We start from the raw sequence: 20,280 nt of genomic DNA on the forward strand, positions 1-20,280 counted from the left end.
TCTTTACAATATTAAGGGTCATATTATTCAGTTATTACTAGTTTTTGTTATCCTTCCTCATTAAAATAACAAGCAGACTTACCCAGCTTTACCTGCCAGAAAACTGAATCCAATATGACAATAAATGTGACAAAATGGAACACAACCTAATTTGCTGCTAATGCTTTCTTGTGGTGAATTCTCTATCTTCCAAAGAATTTTCGTTAATCAGTTTCTTGTGGTCATCCTTTCCCCTCTCCCTGGCCAACCTTCTCCCATCACTGTCTGATATGGGATCTTTTTGTCCCTATTTCGTTAGGGAGTATAAGCCTCTGGTTCTGGAAATCTGACAGTCAGACCCAAAGTTTTGTGCACCATTTCTCTAAGGAGGCCTACCTCAGAGCACTTAGGGAGCTGATAACCAATATCCCAGAAGCAATTCCCGTTTTTAAATCTGAGATTTATTTATGCAGCCTGTTGCTTCTTGAGAATATTATAATGGCAGCTTTGAGTCGGGGTTTTAGGGGATCAAGGAACAATCCTTTCTTCCTCTTCTAAGTTGAGATCAAATTGGGAAATAGATACAGGCACCATACAGAGAAATAGTATTAATAATACTGCTTTTATTACTGATCAAATTAAGTGGGAACATGGATTTGGATCTGTGATGACCTAAAGGTCTTGTTAACATTTTACCCCAGAATTGGGCAGACTTCCCATTCTGGCTGGGGAACCGCAGGCTTAACGCAGAGAGGCAGGCAGGCAGGCAGGCTCCTTACCACATGACAGAGAGAGCAAACCATAATATACCTACACTGAGGCCAGCATCTTCTCAAAAATATCATCTGTTACTAGATACAGCCCTACACAGAAGAGGGCCTAGGCCCTACCTGGGGCAAAAGTGAGCTTAGCACCTTTGTTTTCCTCCAGTTTAGCGGCTGTGGTGACCTCATAGACTTCCAGTGGTTCTCTCTCTCTGCCAGCCTTCAGCTGGGAAGAGTTTGTATCGCAATACACTTTTTGTGCAGGATTTGACTTTTGTAACTTTTGTATGATATATGCCTTTTTTATTAGTATCCTCATTCTGTGTGTTGTACCCCAGTTTATGAGAAAGTTCTTGCTACAAAAGTAAAATTATTGGTTTTTTAGATTACTTTGGGGATAGGATGTGTGTTTTTGTTGGTGTCCATTATTTTTGTCGCCACAAATGGCAAAACTTCAGCTTAAATACTGTAATTGAGTTTAGGTTTTTAGCAATTTTGTATTGCTGCTTGATTTTTTTTCAATATGTTCTATGAAAAAAGGGAAGTGCCGAAAAAACCTGAAAATACCAATAGGACAGAAGCCCTAATTGAACCCCTAAAATGCTTTAAGACTCTGGGAAACATTATGTATGATGGATGACATTTGAGTGATGTCATAAGCTCTTATAAAATTTGTATAATTTTAAACCACTTTTTTTGAAGAGTGAAGGAAAAAGGTCAAGAGGTAGTTTATATCCAGATTAGTCTGGATACAAATACCATTTACCACAAATTGGACAGAGACGTGTGTGTGTGTGTGTGTGTGTGTGTGTGTGTGTGTGTGAGAGAGAGAGAGAGAGAGAGAGAGAGAGAGTTAAGTTGGTCTTTGTAACTTATAATTTTGTAACTGTTGAAATTTTTCTCATAGAATTTTCTGGAGGTTTTGTTTTGGGGGAGGAGATGCTGGTGGGGACATAGACTTTTCTTTAAAACACATGGGTAAATTATACATCATAACCAAGTGAGATTTATCCTAGGAATACAAGGTCAGTTCAGCTTATGAAAATTAATAAATAAATGTAATACATCATATTAATAGCATAAAGAACAAACCCACATGGTCATCTCAGTAAATGCAGAAAAAGCATTTGAGAAAATCGAATAACTTTTTCTGTTTAAAACAATCAACAAACTAGGAAAGAGAACTTTTTCAACCTGATATATGGCATCTATGAAAAACCCACAACTGACATCATACTTAAAAGCAAAAGATTGAAAGCTTTTCCTCTAAGTTTGGAAATAAGACATTATACTTAATATTATACTTGAAGTTCCAGCTAAAATAGTTAAGCAAGAAAAAATAAATAAAGGTATCAAAATTAGAAAGGAACAAGTAACATGAAATTTATTTGCACATGACTTGATCTTGTATATAGAAAATTCTAAGGAATCCACAAAAAAATTAGAATTAATAAGAAATTTCATCAAAGTTGCAGGATACAAGATCAATATGCAAAAACTAATTGTACTTTTATAAATTAGAAGTTAACAATCCAAAAATAAAATTAAGGATACAACTCCATTTACAATAGCATCAAAATAAATGAAATATTTAGGTAATTCTAACAAAAGTGTAAGATTTATACACTGAAAACTAAAAAACATTGTTGAAAGAAATTAAAGAAAACCTAAATAAATGGAACAGCATCTCATGTTCAGGTCAAAATATTTAAAAGGGTTAAGATGACAATAATCCCTAAACTGATCTACATATTCATTGCAATCACTGTCAAAATCCCAATTGGCTTTTTTTTGGCAGAAATTGCAAACTCATCCTGGAATTCACATAGAAATGCAAAGGACCCAGAATATTAAAAACAATCTTGAAAAATAACAAAGTTGAAGGACTCACACTTTCCAATTTCAAAACTTACAACAAGCAATAGTAATTAAGACAGTATGATCCTGGAATAAGGATAGACATAGAGATCAAGGGAATAGAATTGAGAATCCAGAATAAAAGCATACATCTCTGGTCAAGATTTTTGACAAGGGTGCCAAGACAATTCAGTGAGGGGAAGAAATCTCAACAAATGGTGTTGGTACAACTGGATATTCATATGTACAAAAATAAATATGGACCCCCTACCTCACACCATATATAAAAATTATCTCAAAATGGATCATCAACCTAAATGTATGACCTAAAACTACATATCTCTTAGAATAATACATAGGAATGAATCCTTATGACCTTGGATTCAGGAATAATTCCTTAAATATGACACCAAAAGCACAGCAAGAAAGAAAAAAAACAAATAAATTGTACTTCATCAAAAGTAAAAACTGTTTTGCTTCAAAGGACTTAAGAAAGGGAGAAGACAAACCACAAAATGGGAGGAAATATTTGGGAATCATATATCAGATAAAGGAATTGTATACACACACACACACACACACACACACACACACACACACACACACACACACTTAGAACTCAACAACAAAAGGACAAACAACCCAGTTAAAAAATGGGCAGTGTATTTGACATTGCTCCAAAAAATATATACAAATAGTCAACACACACATGAAAAGATGTTCACCATCATTAGTCATTAGGGAAATGCAAATCAAAACCACAATGAAATATCACTTCCCATCCACTAGGATGGCTATAATAAAAAAGACACATAATAACAAATGATGAGAATGTGGAGGAATTGGAACTCACATGCACTGCTCGTAGGAGTATAAAATCATGCAGCTACTTAGAAACAGTAGGTCAGTTCCTAAAACTGTGAAACATTGAGTTACCAAATGACCCAGCAATTTCACTCCTAGGTATCTACCAAAAAGAATTGAAAACATATGTCCTCTCAAAAGTGTGTACATGAATGTTCATAGCAGCATAACTCACAATAGCCAAAAATGCAAACAATCCAAATGTCTATCAACTGATCAATGGATAAACAAAATGTGGTATTTTCATACAATGTGATGTATTTTCAACAATAAAAATGAATGGAATATTGGCACATGCTACAAAGAAAATGAACCTTGAAAACATGTTAAGTAAAAAAAGCCAGACACAAAAGACCACATCGTATGATTCCGTTTATATGTAATGTCCAGAATAAGCGAATCTAAGACAGAAAGTAGATTAGTAGTTGGTAAGGGCTGGGAGGAGGGAGAGCAGATGATAGAGATGGAAATGGTTAGTGACTGATGATGGTTACATATGGGTTTTCTTTTTGGGGTGGTAAAATGTTCTGAAATTAGCCGTGATGGTTGCACAATTCTGGGAATACACTAAAAAACTCCTGATGCAAGAAATCAAACAACTAATTACATGGAGAGATATTCCATGATCATGGATAGGAAGACTCAATATTGTCAAGATGCTATTTCTTCCCAACTTAAACTGTAGCTTCAATGCTCCCCAATCAGAATACCAGCAAGTTATTTTATGGATATCAATGAACTGATTCTGTGGGATGCAAGAGGGACGGGAAAGGGTTAACAAAGACATGAGCCGAGTATCAGGTTAAAGAAGGCCAGGGGACTCAAGTCCCAAGGACTGAGCCCCAAATCGGGCTAACGCATAACTTTTATTATTCATATCTACAAAGGAGTAAATTTGTTTTTCTCTACCCAATCTGTTGAGTCTACGTGCCCAGCAACTGTTTTCCCCGAAGTCACATTGTGCTCCAGCACGTACTGTGCCTTCACACACACACACACACACACACACACACACACACACACATCAGATAAGGAAGCTTTACCGATATCATTCCCTCGGGTCCAGCACGTACTGTGCCTTCACACACACACACACACACACACACACACACACACACACACACACACACACGCACGACCCTGGAGGATGGACTCAGCCTTCCAAGGCCATCAGATAAGGAAGCTTTACCAAGATCATCCCCTCGGGTCTCAGCCTTCCAAGACACTTCCTTATAACTTCATGGGATCAGCGCAAACAGTCGGTTTGTCAGCTGCGACGTTACACTAATCAACTGGTTTTTGACAAAGGAACAAAGGTAAATCAATGGATAAGGGATAGTCTTTTCAACAAATGGTGCTGGAACAAACTGGATACCCACATGCAAAAAAATGAATCTCGATACAGATCTTACACCTTTCACAAAAATTAAACTAGGCCTAAATGTAAGCATAAAACCATAAAATTCCTAGACGATAACATGGGAGAAAATCTTGATGGCCTTGGCTTTAGTGATGATTTTTTAGATACAACACAGACATGAGCCATGAAAGAAAGAGTTGAAAAATTGAATTGCATTTAATTTTAATTAAAATCTTTTGTTCTGCGAAAGACACTGTCAAGAGATTGAGAAGACAAACTGCTCTTTTTTTTTCATTTTTCAATCCTTCATTTTGGAATGTTCTACTGACCTATCTTCCACATCACGAATCCTGATTTCTGCCTCAATCAGACTGCTGTTGAATATACCCAATGGGTTCTTATTTCCAGTTATTGTAATTTTTATATTTAGAATGTCCACATGATTGTTTTTCTAGATTTCAGTTCTAGATTGGAGTAAATTATCCATCTTTTCACCTTTGCGTATCTTTTCCTCTTTTTTCTTAAACTTGCTAGTCATAGTTATTTAAAGTCCTGTCAGCTCTAATACCTGGGTCTGTTTCTGTTCATTTTCAGTGTTTAGTCATTTGGATTTGATGTTTAGCATGCCTCATAATTTCATACTGGATCCTAGACATTGTGGATAAAAATAATTGTAGAGGCTCTGGAAAATATTATCTACCTCCGAAGAGTTCAGTTTTGTTCTAGTAGGCAGGAAGAATACTGGCAGGTCACGTCGATGCTGTAAAGACTTGGTTTTCAGCTTTGTGTGATCTATTTCAGTATTGCACTTACTCTAAGGTTGTTGGATCTGAACTGAGTGGTGAGCCCTGGGTGTCTTTCTACCTTGAAGAGGCTTGAAGTCCAATGTGGTGTTGGATGCTGAAATCTCTGCTTAGCTCATAAGCCTCTAAACTGCTGTTTTCTGGTGTGTTTTTTGGCCCCTTGCTTGGTGCATGCTAGGGTTAGGAACTGGCCCCTAACTTGAGGGGATCTGTACAGAGGCTATTGAGCTACTTCTCCACCGTTCTCTTCTCTCTGCGAGTTCTCCCTCCAGCAGCCACTTTGGCAGCCCTCAGTGTTGACCTCTGACTCTTCAGCCCAGTAATACTGCCATCTTTTACTTGACCTTTATTCCCTAGCTCCTGACTTGGGAAATTGCCTCAGGAGAAGCAGCCCAGGGTGGATATGGAGCTCACCTCGTGTGCTTGTCTTCTCTCAAGGATCATAGATTCAAGCCCTGCCTGCATTGGTTACTCTTTGATGTCTTCACAGAGTTGTTTTTATATATTTTTTTCTATATTTATATACATACAATGTTTATGTATTTATAAATATAGCCTATTCTAGCCCACTCCCCCCACCAAGGGAGCAAGAGTTAGTTTGATGCATGCTACTCCATCTTGACTGGAACTAGAAGCCTTTAAACGTCTTAGCTTTTGGGTTTGCAGCAATTCCACTCAGCTGCTCATTTGCCCCAGCTAATAAAGATAGCATATTCTCTTTAAATTGGGGTAATGCATTCCTTCTAATTGGTGTATCAGATAAAATCTATCACTCGTGTGTGGGCAGAGCCAAAGTCTGAGTCAGCTAGAACAGCAGCTTCAGCGAAGTAATAGGATTAGAAGCCCAGCTGCAGAGAATTAGATGGTAAAGAATGAATGGAAGTCAGGCAGCATAGATGCCAAATGAACCCAATGTATTTATTTAAGCAAGTTGGTTCTAAAGGGAAGCGAGAGCTATTGTGGTTAGAGGGGGGAGGACTTTGTTTTAGGGATGAGGGACTCGAATATGTTTATAGGCTGGGGGTGGAGCTAATGGAGAAGGGGAGGCCAAAGATAGAAGACAAGAAAAGAGAATTAATTTAATAATTTCTTAGTAGTGATGAAAGTGGTAGGGTAAATTGCCCAGGTTAGATAGACTTGGGGGGGGAAAAAGAGAGGTAAAGGTATAGATTAAGTTGTTAGGAGATTTGAGAGAAAGAATAAGATAACCTGATAGTGCCATTTTCTGGAGGCAGTCGGAATCATGATGGGAAGGACCACTTAAAGAAATAGTAAAGAAGTAGAATTAAAGATGGGATGAGGTGGATGAGTGAGAGAGGTAAGTCTCTGAAGACTCCCAGGCTTGGGGCTTGGGCAACTGGGTGGATGTTAGTGTTGGGATTGAAAAAACAAACAAACAACTGAGGACTGAACATCAGGTTTGGGAGGAAAAATGAGTTAAGGATGAGTTCAGCTTTGTTCACACTGAGTGAGTACGATATATCAACAGTAATGACAATTGCCTGCAAACCTTGGGATCCATATTATCCACTACAAAGATAAGCCTCCTCCCATGCAGGTCTGTGCTATGTATTACTAGAATAGTGTAGTAGAAGCATTCTCCCTTGCTGGAGACTTACTAGGTTCTATATTACACAGAGGATATTGTGTAATATAAGAAAAGCGTTTTCAGAACGTGTAGTGGAGGATCTATTTGACTTATGAACTTTTTTTAACCATGAAAACATTCCCTTGACATAATGGTGGATACCAAGCTATGTATACTTTCCTGTATGACTTCTTCATGAAAAATGGCCATCAGAAAGGCTCAACTGAAAGGAAAATCGAGGTTGTTTAGGAGAAAGCTTTTTACAATAAAGGGAACATTGAAAGGAAAAGTAACTTTTAAAAGAGGGGCTGAGGTAGAAAGGGAGCTAGCCAACAACCAGGAGAAGCAGTGCTTCTCTGGAGAAAATCAGAGGAAAGTAAGGTTTGGTGGGAGGAGGAGGACAAAAACCGGGAAAATTTGGAGACAGGAGGTAAGAAAAGGAAACACCTTGAGAGGTTGGAAATTGAGGACGGTGACCATGGAGCAGATAGGAAGAAAAAAAAGATTGAGGTCTGGGAATGAAAAGATCTCCAGGTCGAGGTAGCGGGTGGAGGGCGAGCGGGAGGTGACAGAGGGTGAAGAGGCGGCGGCGGGCGTTTGTGGGAGAGACCGAGCAATCTGGGCGGAGCAGGTGGCAGAGGCAGCGGCGCAGGAGGCCTCGCCCTTCCAGGTCCCCCGCAACAGTGACAACGGGAGCGGATGGTCATCCGCGCCCTGGCAGTGCGGGAAGACCAAGCAGGGACAGTCCCTAGGCCTGGGGGACCAGGCCCTGGGAATCCATGAAGACGACCGGCAGCGGGTCCTCCTGCTGCCGCCGCCGCTGCTGCGACTGCAGCTGCTGCTGCCGCGCGTCCCGCCTGGCGCGCCACGCACCGCGCGGGTCCGGGGAAGCGGCGCGAGCCCCCCAGCCCTCGCGGCAGTCTCCCGGCCTGGAAAGACGGCATCCGGAGCCGGCCAGGAGCTGGGCAGCGGCGGCCGAGGAGGAAGAGGCGGCCGCGGCGGCTGCACCCTGGATGAGGTGAGAGCGCCGGGGATCCCGGGGCTGCAGATGGCACCGTGCGCTGGGCAGCAGAACCGCTCCTGGGGCTCGAGACCCGGGCGCCTGGGAGGGGTTGGTGCGGAGTGACATTCGCCTGGAGAAGACTGGAGAGCACGGGGGTGTGGTTAGGGGATGATGGGGTTGGGGGCGGGGATGAGAAGCGGGGGAGACAGTGGGGAGTTGTCTAGAAATAAAGGGGTGGCGCTGGATAAAGCTCGGGAGACCCAGTCTCTATCCCAGGGTCTTGGCTTAACGTGCAGACACTCGCTTTGTTGGCGGAAACGAGGTTGAAGGTCATGCCTGTTGGGTCGCTTCAAAGGAGAGATGAAAAGGGGATTCAGGAGGCGATGCCAGGATGGAAGCATTAGGGATAGTGACAGAAGATGAAGGGTCAGGAAGTGTGCTTACCTATGCTTACCCCCCCCCCTTTTTTAAAATTACATACAGACAGCAGGGGGTGGGTTTGGTGATGTTTCTTTTCTCCTAGGCTACCTCTCCTTCCCCGCAGTGCTGGAGCCCTGCCTGTTGGCTGGACCAGGCAGCACAGGACAGGCTCTTACCTACACCCAATCCCTCCCGTGGCTCTGACTTGGAAGACCAGACACATTAGCCCCCTGTTTTCTTCATGTAGCAGCAGCAGGAGGAAAATCTGCCATTCACGATTTTTTTTTGGAGAAGAGACAGATTGTGCTGCTGCCTTTTTTGAAAGAAACATTTCCTTGTCATAGAGTCTTTGGCTTATTCTTTCATGGGAAGCTAGGACTCTTAAATCCAACTATTAATACAAGGCAGCCGCCTCGAAGCTGCCATGAGCTAATTGGAATCTGAGAAATGTTACTTCGTTTCTCTGGGCCTGTTTCCTATGCATAAAATCAGGATTTGGATCTATTGAGAATTACAGATCGAAAATATTTAGTGGGCTCTGTATTCTGTGATCAAGACTATGCTTCAATTTTGAGCTAGGAAACTTAGTTTATTCACAGACACTTAATTGTGTTTCTTCATCACACTATCCACTGTTACTTTGAGAAAACTGAGTCAGACATTCAGTCAACAGTGCTTAAAGGAATCACAGTTCTATTAAAAACCCCACAATCAATTACCACTTGTAAGAAGGAATGAAGCAAGTAGTATTCATTATTTAAAATTTTTTTATAAAGTAGAATGTTAGCCCAAACATAATTACTTTTTTTTTCAACATGTGTATCTATGGGTTTTGGAATATTTTTCACAGACTACCTTGGAATTTTTTTAAAGCCCGAAACAAAAAAAGTTTGCTTGATGTATATTTATAACTTATATACACTGGGGTAAACTCTTTTCATCAAAAGAAGCATTACTATTGCCAATATTTTAAAAAATATTTTATCGGGCAATTGGGGAAGGGGAACAGCCAAGTTGTTGTCCTTCAATCTTAGTTGTGGAGGGCGCAGCTAGCTCAGCTCCAAGTCCAGTCTCCATCTGGTCAGCCGACGGCAGCTTGCGACCGCTCAGCTCAAGGTGCCCTGTTCAATCTTAGTTGCGGGTGTGCGTAGCCACCATCCCATGCAGGAGTCAAACCAGCAGCCTTGTTGTTAAGAGTGCAGGCTCTATCCACTGAGCCATCCAGGTGGCAGCTCAGCTCAAGGTGCCAAGTTCAGTCTTAGCCGCAGGTGGGCATAGCCTACCATCCCATGCGGGACTGGAACAGGCAACCTTTTTGTTAGGGGCATGTGCTCTCATCAGCTGAGCCATCCTGCCACCTGTTGGCAGCTCAGCGACAGCTCAGCTCGGTTGCAGCTCACTGGCCCATGTGGGAATTGAACCAATGAGGCTGTTGCTTAGAGCTCACTCTCTTAACCAACTGAGCCACTCTGCCAGCTCCTAAAAATTTTTAAATAACTTCAAACAGAGTATCAAGGGCTATAAATGCATTCTTTCTTCCCTGGATAGTGAGCGTCATTAATAACCAACCTATTGATCAAGGTTTACCTTTTGCATAAAGATATCCAATTGTTCCAGTAATGTTTGTTGAGAAATCTCTCCTTTCCCAGTTAATTGCCTTGGCACTTTGTTTGAAATCATTTGACCATATATGCGTGAGTGTCTGAATATTCAATTCTGTTCCATTAATCTATTTGTCTACATGTATCTTTAGACCAATACCTTACTGTCTTGATTAATGTAGCTTTATAAGTCTTGGTATCATGTAGTGTAAGCCCTCTGACTTTGTTCTTCTTGTTCAAAATCGGGCTATTCTAGGTCCTTTGCATTCCCATGTACATTTTAGAATCCAGTTACCAATGCAGATGAAAAGCCTGCTGGGAATTTGAGTGAGATTGTATTGAGTCTATAGATTAATTTGGAAAGAATTGATATTTTAATAATATTGGGTCTTCTGATCCATAAGCATGGTATATCTCTCCATTTATTTAGATCAGTAGTGCTCAGCTAGGCACACTTGTGTATCACAAAGGACATCTGGACACATTTTTGGTTATTATAACTCACGGCAAGGGTGATAACGGCATCGAGTAGATAGAAGTCAGAAATACTGGCAAACATCCTTTCATACACAGAACAGTGCTGACAATAAAGAATTATCCAGCCCAACACATCAGTAGTGTCGAGGGTGAGAAACCCTCATTTAGCTCAACTCTAATTTCTCTCAGCAGTGTCCCATGTTTTTAGTACATAGGATTTACACTTCCTATGAGACACCCTTCAATTCTATATCTTTTTAATTCTATTATAAATGATAATGTCTTTAAAATTTCAATTTCTGATTGTTCATTGCTAATTTATGCTGATTTTTGTATATCGATCCTGTATCCTAGAGCTTTGCTAAATTCACTATTTAGTTCTGGTAGATATTTTCTAGATTCCATAAAATTTTCTATATGATGATGATGTCATCTACAGAGAGAGAAATACAATTTACTTCTTTCTTTCCAATCTCTATGTTATTTATTTATTTTTTATTTATTATACATTTTATTGGGGAACAGTGTGTTTTTCCAGGACCCATCAGCTCCAAGTCAAGTAGTTGTTTCAATCTAGTTGTGGAGGGCGCAACTCAGTGGTCCATGTGGGGATCGAACTGACAACCTTGGTGTTACGAGTACTGCACTCTAACCAACTGAGCTAACCAGCCGCCCCTATTTATTTATTTTGTCTTATTGCACTAGCTAGCACCTCTAGTACCACATCGAATTGAAATAGTGAGAGCAAACATCTTTGTCTTGTTCCTGATCTTAGGAGGAAGGCATTCAGATGTTACCTATTGGTTTTTTATGGTACCTTTTATCAAGTTGAGGGAGCTCCCTTCTATTCATCATTTTCTGAGCGTTTTCATTAGCAATGGATGTTTAATTTTACAACTGAAAACTACAAACCAGTATCCCTCCTGAACATAGATGCAGAAATTTTTAACAAAATTTTAGCAGATCTAATCCAACAACGTAGAAAGGATAGTTTATCATGACTAAGGGGGATTCATCCCAGAAATAAAGTTGATTTTAGCATTCTTAAATCAATCCGTGTAATTCACCAGTTAACAGAATAAAAAAGAAAAATGATATAGGCATGTTAATTGATATAACATTAAACATCCATTGCTTTTTTTAAAAAAGAGTAATTCCCGCGTGCCTCCCTCCCCCCGCTTAACTTGAGGAATGAGTTCACAGATGCCTGAATTAGTCCAAACAGAATTTTTCCCGAGCTTCCCGAAGGAGGCAGATTTTCTGCTAATGGACGGGAACCTGAGAGAGAATGGAAGCCTGGGCCTGCTGGCAGATAACGTGCTACCTGGCAGGTGCTGAAAATAAAACCAGCACAGACAATAATTAAGAGAAAGAGGGAATCCTATTGTTGGAGGTTCTGTATGAAGCTGCATTGGAAACCTCCAGTTGAGGTGTTTTGTTTAACCCTAATTGAAGTTTTATCCCCACTCAGCATGTGGGTTGTGGCAGTTAGGTGATGGGACAAAGGGATGGAGGACACTGCAATGGAGAAAACCCTGTATAATATTAAAAATGTCTTCACAGTAGTGTTCGTGGTGGACAGGGGATGGCAGGCAGGGAAATACCTGCCTCAGGACACTCCAGCTTCGTCTTCACTTACTGTTCTCTCAGTCTTCTTTGCCCGAGTCCCAAACCGAATTCTGTAATTTAGATTTTGATCACTGACACCCACAGCAGCAGCATTAGCGTTGTTAGTATTACATGTATAATTTGCATTATTAATATTCTTTATTGAGCACTTATTCCATGCCAGGCCATATCCTAGGCGATCAATAAGCATAATCTCATTTAATTCTCACTACAATTCTGTGAGCAAGATGCTATTATTATGCCTACTTTTATAGAAACTTTGAATAATTTGAGAAGATCCCACAGATATGAAGTGGTAGAGGTGGTGTTTAATTGGCAGGTGCATTAGAGTAATGATTTTCTCCATCTTGCATGCTGAAAATTTGTTTTCCCTTTCAGTGACCTTAGATTTGCTTTTCCTTAAAAAACAAATCAAAGCAAACAAAAAGCCTTCAATAGAGCTTTGACAAAAAGTGGCCTGGTCTCCAGATTAGCATATCAAGTGTGAAAGGTCATCTGTTTTAAAATTATAAGCTGTGCTACTAAAATCTGACCTTGTGGGGATTTGCTTTCAATTCATATGGCGAAATGCCTGAAGGTCAACCCAGAGAAATGAATGACCTATTTAAAACTAAAGGAAGTGTGCTTGGACATGACCAAGAATCTATCAAAAAACCATCAGATAGCTCAATATTCAGGTTAATAAAAATGAGCGAGTTGCATATTTCAAAGGAAAATCTGGGACACTTCAACCAACAAAGACTTAAAGCGAGCTGGGCTCTCTGCCCAGAACAACGAGCACATGTGTTCACAGAATGGGGGGCTTTTGTCCACTGTATGTGTGCTCATGTACACCCACATTTAACCACACAATACTAGTTCAGAGAAAGTGGAATGAGTAAAAGAAATGTAACACGTAAACCCTATTTTAGCATCCTTTTAGCCTCCATCATATTTCAATCTATAACATCTTTTTGCCTCATTGCTCTATAAACCTTGACTTTGGAATCTCCAACTAAATATAGCAACTGAAATGTACAGCTTCTCTATAATCTCAACAGGAAAGGTTTTCATGGATGTTACATATTTTCTAAAAGAAATGATCTTGGTAGTAATTAAAAGCACATTTTGGAGAGAGAAGGCTTAGGCATTTATCCTACAGAATGGTCTTACAAAGGCACTGCTTACCATTCCCTTAATTTTCACCATAAATCTAGATTTCCTATTGTGTTCTGAACACAAATAAGTGTTCTGAATTTCTTTGTTCTTCTTTACTGTAAAGAAACTAATAGGTTCTTTGTGAATGGAAGGGCTGGGTCTCTAACTCTACAGGGTGACCTTGGACTGTGAGACGCTACGTTCAGTTCTTTTGGGCATGTACCCAGCAGTTTGGGAGTCTGTGTATCAGCTATCTATTGCTGCATAACAAATTCCCCCAAAATCTCATGGCTGTGATTGTTAATTCTGTGTGGCAACCTGACTGGATGCCCAGTTATTTGGCTAAACACTATTTCTGGGTGAGTCAGTGAGATTTCAAATTAGCATTTGAAATCAGTAGACTGAGTAAAGCAGATTGCCCTCCCCAGTGTGGGTGGGCACCATCCAATGCACTTAGGGCCTACATAGAACAAAAAGATGGAGGAAGGGAGAATGTGCTCTCTCTGCCTGACGGCTTGAGCTGGAACATTAGTTCTTTGACCTTGAACTGGGACTTACACCACGGACCATCTGGTTCTCAGAGCTACACCATTGACTTTCCTGGGTTTCCAGCTTCCATACCGCAGACCATGGAATTTCTCAGCCTACATAATTGCATCAGCCAATCCTTATAATAAATTTCTTTCCAATATCAAGAGTGCAATTGCCAGGGATCGTTGGGGGCCACCTTAGCAACTACCTATCACAGTCTGCACCCATTACGTGTACTCCTGGAAGTTAGATGAACAATGGGATTTATTCCTTTCCTTCCTTCCTTCCTTCTGGAGCAAGGCTAGTACAAATCCAGCACAAAAAGCAAGGAGGAGTGTACCTTCTTTTACTCCTTTAGTGTGACACAGGGGCTGGTTTTTCTCAGCCTTCAACTTCAGCTCTTTGATGGCTACACCATTTTGTTTTTTCATGCTTCAGGGAGACCTTCAAAGACTTCTGTGTCCCTTCCCTTCCCTCCCCTCCTGTCCCAGCTGGCCCTCAGGACTCCCCTCCCCTTTCTCCACCATCCCAGGATAGTTCTCACCTGGCCTGCCCTGGTCTCACAGGCAAAAATTGGATGTCAAGATGGACCAGAAGCAGGACCCTTCCCACAATCCAAAGCTGCAGAAACTGAGCTGAGGAGCTAGGGCCCTGCCTTCCTTTGGACTGGACCCTGAGTTACACTTTAATAAGAGAGAACCTGTGAAGGGACTGTCAGGAACCTGGTAAATGGTTCAGCTCTCTAGGTAGGTTCAGAGCTGTGACTCCAGTGTCCTGCCTAGAGGGTAGGTTAAAAAAAAAAAGGCACAAGGGACCCAAGACTAGCGAGGCAGTGTGGCTCTGGGAGACAGATGTAGGCAGAGGAAGCAGAAAGCAGACCTAGGGTGCCCCACCACTAGGGACCAGGCAAGCCATCTGAAGGAAAATGCAAATGCCTGTTGCCTAGAGGTGGTCTGGTAGGTGACCTAAATTGTGAAGCTGGTGGGTGTAAGACCATAGCGGGTAGTGTTGGTGACTGCGATTACCTGGAGTGTTTATGTCCCATCTAAGGGCCAAACAAGATGCACTGTGAGGCCTTGCTGTAGGATAGGTCCTGCCAGCAGGGGGCGTCTGTGGGTGGAGTGTGCTGTCGCAAGACAAAGTTTGGTGCTTGTGGTTGGATGGTCAGCTCTTGTCAAAGGTGAGACTCCAGTCTGATAAAGTTTCCTAAGCAGCTTGAATTAATAGAGCCTGCATGGAGGATGTAGCATGGCTACTCTGATTTCCAGAGCCCACTGCAGTCCATGCGACATGAAGACTGAAGGTGAGGCAGATTCGGTTTTTGAGAGTCAGGGCTCAGGGTTTTCTTCAAAGGACAGGCTCTTGAAAATTGGATTCGCGTTTCATTAGCAGCAACTCAGGAGGTGACCTGTTCTTTTTTCCCCCTCCCACCATCCCCCCTTCCCATCTGTTGTACCGTCTCCTGAGCCTGCCCTTGAGCCTTGAAACTACTTGGGAAGGAGGTTGGAAGAGCGAGCCTTGGCTTGTACACTCAGTTTTACCTTGTGGTGTCTTAAAGGTGCCACCCGATGTCTGGCAGTTCATCATGCATAGAGAGGTGCTGCCAACGAGGTCAATTTGAATGTAGCTCTTGAGAGAACCAGTGGAGCTGCATCTAAAGGTTTGGCTCTTATCACGCCATCTGGGGTGAATAACCAGGGCCCATGACCAGAGTGCAGCAAGTAAGGCAGTCACTCCCAGGATTGGGCAAACACAGGGCAGATCCTGCTCTTATTTAAAATTTGGATACTTGGTTCATCGTGAATCTTTGCCTGAATTTTTGTTGATTCAAATGTTGCATTAAAATATCACTTATCTTACATACTGAGTTTTTGGCATCTCTTAAATTTTGCACCGTAGACGAGCACTTCACTTCCTTCGTACTAGGTCCAGCCCTGAACACCTTCGCAGCTGAATTATAAGCTTGAACCAGTTGAACCAGTCCATCAGCACCAGGACCTCCTGGCTCTGACCTTCTGGCCTTGTTTTTTCCCTTCTTCTTCCTCCTGAGAACCCACCAAAGCCAAGAAGTAGAGGATGCAATCATTCTCTTCTGTATCTCACAAGCTCTGATTTAGAGTCAGCCAGTATTTCTGAGCCTGTTCTGTCACAGATCTAGCCTGAAACATGGGATCCTTTTGTCTAATTTAAATATGATTTTAGTTGAAAGGAATTGCAGTGGTTAATGTTGGGTGTGTTTATTCTTTTCCTGAACTGATGTGCTTTCGAATGGGATTAACTCTTCAAGCCACTATACTAATTTGAACTTTGCAAGGACAAAACACTGTTGAGATATCCTCATTTGTGTGTGTGTGTGTGTGTGTGTGTGTGTGTGTGTGTGTGTGTGTGTCTAGGATTGTCAGATGTTTGACATTGAACTCCACAGCTCAGTATCTTGGCTTCCATTGTGCTAAGATGAAAATTAAAACAAAAGTGAATACACAAATGTGGAATTTTTCTCATTCAAGTTTTTCCTCGATTGTGCGAGGCTTTCTGAGGCCGTATCTCAATATTTCTGAACCCTTGCCAGCTGGAAGAAAGGGCACACAGCTGTTTGAAACTGCCAAGAGCTTGACTTCCAGTCATTCAAAATGTAGAAGAGGAAATTTGTCTTTATTGTATGTTTCGCCTTTGTTCTGGGGGTGATTATCTTGATGAGCGCACTTGGCTGTGCTGATTTGAGCCCAGTATCTCCCAGGGTTAGCTGCTCACGTTAGGTGCTTAATGCAATGCAAATGCTTTAGAATCTGCTCCCTAGTGACAAAAGCTGACCTGGGAGAGGTGGTATATTCTTTTACATCATCATGGTAATTTCATAATTTTAATCATTCTTAGGAGATACACACGAAAATATTTAGGGGTGAAGAGCCTGCATCTTGCTTTCAAATGGTTCATCAGTAGTTGTGTGGGAGGTAGGGTCAGGGGAGAGGAAAATGTGATGAAACATGAATGATTGGTGAATCAAGTGAAGGATTTACAGGACTTCATTGTACTATTTTTGCAACTTATCTGTGTGTGTAAATTTTTTTTAATTTTTGTCAAAATGGAAATTTTTAAAAACTGATTTATGTTATATATAAAAATACAGTAATACCTTGATTTGCAAGCATAATTCGTTCCGGAAACAAACTACTCATATTGCAAGACATCACTCGTTTACCAAGTTAAAATGTATTAGAAATGTTTGCTTGTCTTGTGGAACACTTGCAAAACAAGGTTCTTGCAATCCAAGGTTTTACTGTTTATGTAAATACGTATACACACACACACACACACACACACACACACATCTCCTTAAGGTCCAATCTGTAGAGGAGACAGAACACCAGGGTTTCTCAGGGTCTGCCAGAATTTTATTTTATTTATTTATTTTTTTGGTTTCCAGAATTTTAAATCCAGAGAAATCCATCTTGATCAATCGAGGGACCAGCTAGTAGATGACATGATACAAAAAACAAAGGCAGGGACATAGCTATATGGCTGTCTTGTCCTTAGTGATATGTTTTCTAATTCGGAATCCAATCTGAGCCCTAAACTGGGATCGTGCTCTGCATTTAGTTATCATTTCTAAGGGTTTTCGAGGCTGCCTAGATTGCTTGATACATGGCCCTTCTTGGCCTTGGACTGGACAACAGCTCAGGTTTCAGTGATGGTGCAGTTGTCATGAATACCTTGAGAGAGCTGTTTATGAATCTATCCCAGGATTATTTCTGGTTCCAGAAATTTCTTTCTTGACCCTCACATCAGTGCCTTCCGTTTTTAAGGCCCCATGTCTGTGTTCAAAGCAAGGAGAATTATCCAGGCAATTGACACAAGCCTTTTTTCACTGTTCTAACCCCCTGCCTAGACATTTACAGACCACATTTCTGGCATGAATCCCCCTCCTCCAACATCAGAATCACGTAAGTAGTGGGCGTTGAAAGGATGAGGGGGGTTGTATGAGTAAATTACCACCAGCTGTCTGAAGGCCTGGTCATACATTTCTTGAGGCTTCGGTTACAGCTGACAGAGAAGGTTAGCCAGTGAAGGAGGTGGGGCTGGATACACACACACACACACACACACACACACACACACACACACTCCTCAAGATGGGGAGGTTGGGAGATAAAGGGAGTAGTACAAGATGGAGGACACACCCACTACTTTTGTCACTAGAACTCCAGTCAGGATGTGAGGAAACCAGTTTATTCAGCTTCCTTGCTATAATAGATTTATCTCTGGTGCCCTATGATAAATCAGAGAGCTGAGAAATGCAAAACCTGGGTCACTGGCCTCATCCTACAGATCATTTTGGAGCAAAACTGAAATTTACGTCTTCTATGCAGGGGTGGAATCCTTCCTGGTATGTAAATATTAATTAAAAAATAGTATGATTTATTAAATGCTTAAAATGTGCTAGGCACCAAATTAAACACTTTTCATATATTTTCTCATTTTGTTCTCACAACTACCCTCTTAGGTAGTTATTATCATTAGCCTTATTTTACAGTTAAGGAGGCTAAACACAGAGTTTACGTAGCCTCAAACATCGCAGGGCTGGAAGTGGAGAAGGGGGCGGTGGTTGTAGTCTCCCTTACTCTACAGCTAGTAATCGTACCCACTCTGTTGTGACGCCAGCAGTGACATCAGCTGTGCTGCGCGGCTCTTCCAGACAGATGGGACCCTGGGAAGTCACTCAGAGGAGACTGGAAGCATTTCTCCTACCAGTGACAATCCATATTTTTTAATAAAAACACTGCCTTTTTCCTAATATCTGATAAAATTTTATATTACTAACATTTTTCAGGACCCTACTCAGATGATTCCTTCTTTAAGTGCTACCTTTCTTGTAGCACTTACAGTCTGATTTGTATTAGGGTTTGATGAATGGCTACCCGACTTTCCACCCTGGCTCTTAAACATGCAACACAATGCCTAGCATAGGCTCTGTGTTTGTTGAACCAATGTTGAATTGAATTGAATGAACTAAGGTAACCAAATTGCCCCGAGTTTCATCGGCTTGTGGGAATAAATTAAGTCCCATGAGCCCTAGCTACCTCTTACCTCCCCTCTGTTCTTTTAGGAAATGCAGTCTTTTACCAAATCCCCTTTCCCCGCACAAGTATTTCTACTTATCCGAGGGTTGTATCCCTCATAAACTGCTCCTGCTTTTGATCTGTTGCTCTGAAGCACAGCTGCCACTTCCTCTACTATAGATAGTCCTCAGAATCACACATGCCCCCAGCTCCTGCCCCGCTCCAGCCACTGAAGGGCGGATCCTTGAATTCATATTCGGACAGGTGACCTTTTCTCTCTAGGTTACTTGCGTGGCCTGGGTAACTGGGCACATCCATCTGTATCTCAGCTTTGCCCCTCAGGTTTCTTGGTTGCCCTAATAACACAGATCACAGACTTGAATTTCTGAACTCCGTTGGACAGCTTTTCACTACATGAAACTCCAGTTTTGTTATTCCTGGGAACACCTGCTTCTCTTACTGGCCTGTCCTTCAGTCTCTGTAAGAACCTGTTTCCTCATTTATAAGAGGATTGCCTTGCTCAGATGCTCTCTTGACACTTCTTGGTGTCTCCTCATTGCGCTCATCACTATCTGGCCTATTGTAGTTATATACTTATTGTCTATCTCTATCAGCACACTGTAAACTCCATGAAAACAGGGTCTTTGCTGTTTTTTTGTTTGTTTGTTTTTACTGCTGTGTCCCTAGTATATAGCATAGTGCCTGACACATAATGTATTTTTAAATGAATGAATGAATGAATGAATGAGATAATGCATCGGAATTATTGTATACCTTTGAAGGTATTGCTCCAGCTATCTATGTCTGCATAATGATGCACTTCAAAACTTAGTGGCTTAAAAGTAACAACCATTTTATTACATTTTATGATTTTTATTACATTTTATGATTTATGGGTGAGGAATTTGGACGGATCTCAGCTGGGCAATTTGTTTCATGAGGTGTTGACTGTGTCGCTCGGTGGTATTTTCCTGAAGGCTGTTCTGGAGGTCCCAGCACAGCCTCACTCAGATCAGGCACAGAACGTGAGTGATGCCTGATGCCTTCACGCGGACTGCCAGATGACATTTCACAAGTGGTCTCGGGGCCTCACCTGAGGCCTCTCCAGCATGGTGGTCAGACTCCTTTCATGGCAGCTCAGTATATCAAGAGGCCCAGGTAGAAGCCACAAGGCTTTTTATGACTCAACCTCAGAATATATCACCTAGCA

The 20,280-nt window shown here is 41.5% G+C and overlaps 1 protein-coding gene across 1 annotated transcript in view; it reads left to right on the forward strand.

The window, feature by feature from the left end:
* Positions 1-7,898: 7,898 nt before the first annotated feature.
* The window catches only part of PDE4DIP (phosphodiesterase 4D interacting protein), a 225,947-nt gene continuing 213,565 nt past the window's right edge, over positions 7,899-20,280 (forward strand). Inside the window, exon 1 of the mRNA XM_019655807.1 lies at positions 7,899-8,233. Within this exon, the coding sequence (XP_019511352.1) occupies positions 7,995-8,233 (239 nt within the window). The 5' untranslated portion in view covers positions 7,899-7,994. The remainder of the gene's footprint in view (positions 8,234-20,280) is intronic.

The sequence above is a fragment of the Hipposideros armiger genome, unplaced genomic scaffold (genome assembly GCF_001890085.2).
Source record: "Hipposideros armiger isolate ML-2016 unplaced genomic scaffold, ASM189008v1 scaffold_247, whole genome shotgun sequence".
NCBI lineage: Eukaryota > Metazoa > Chordata > Mammalia > Chiroptera > Hipposideridae > Hipposideros > Hipposideros armiger.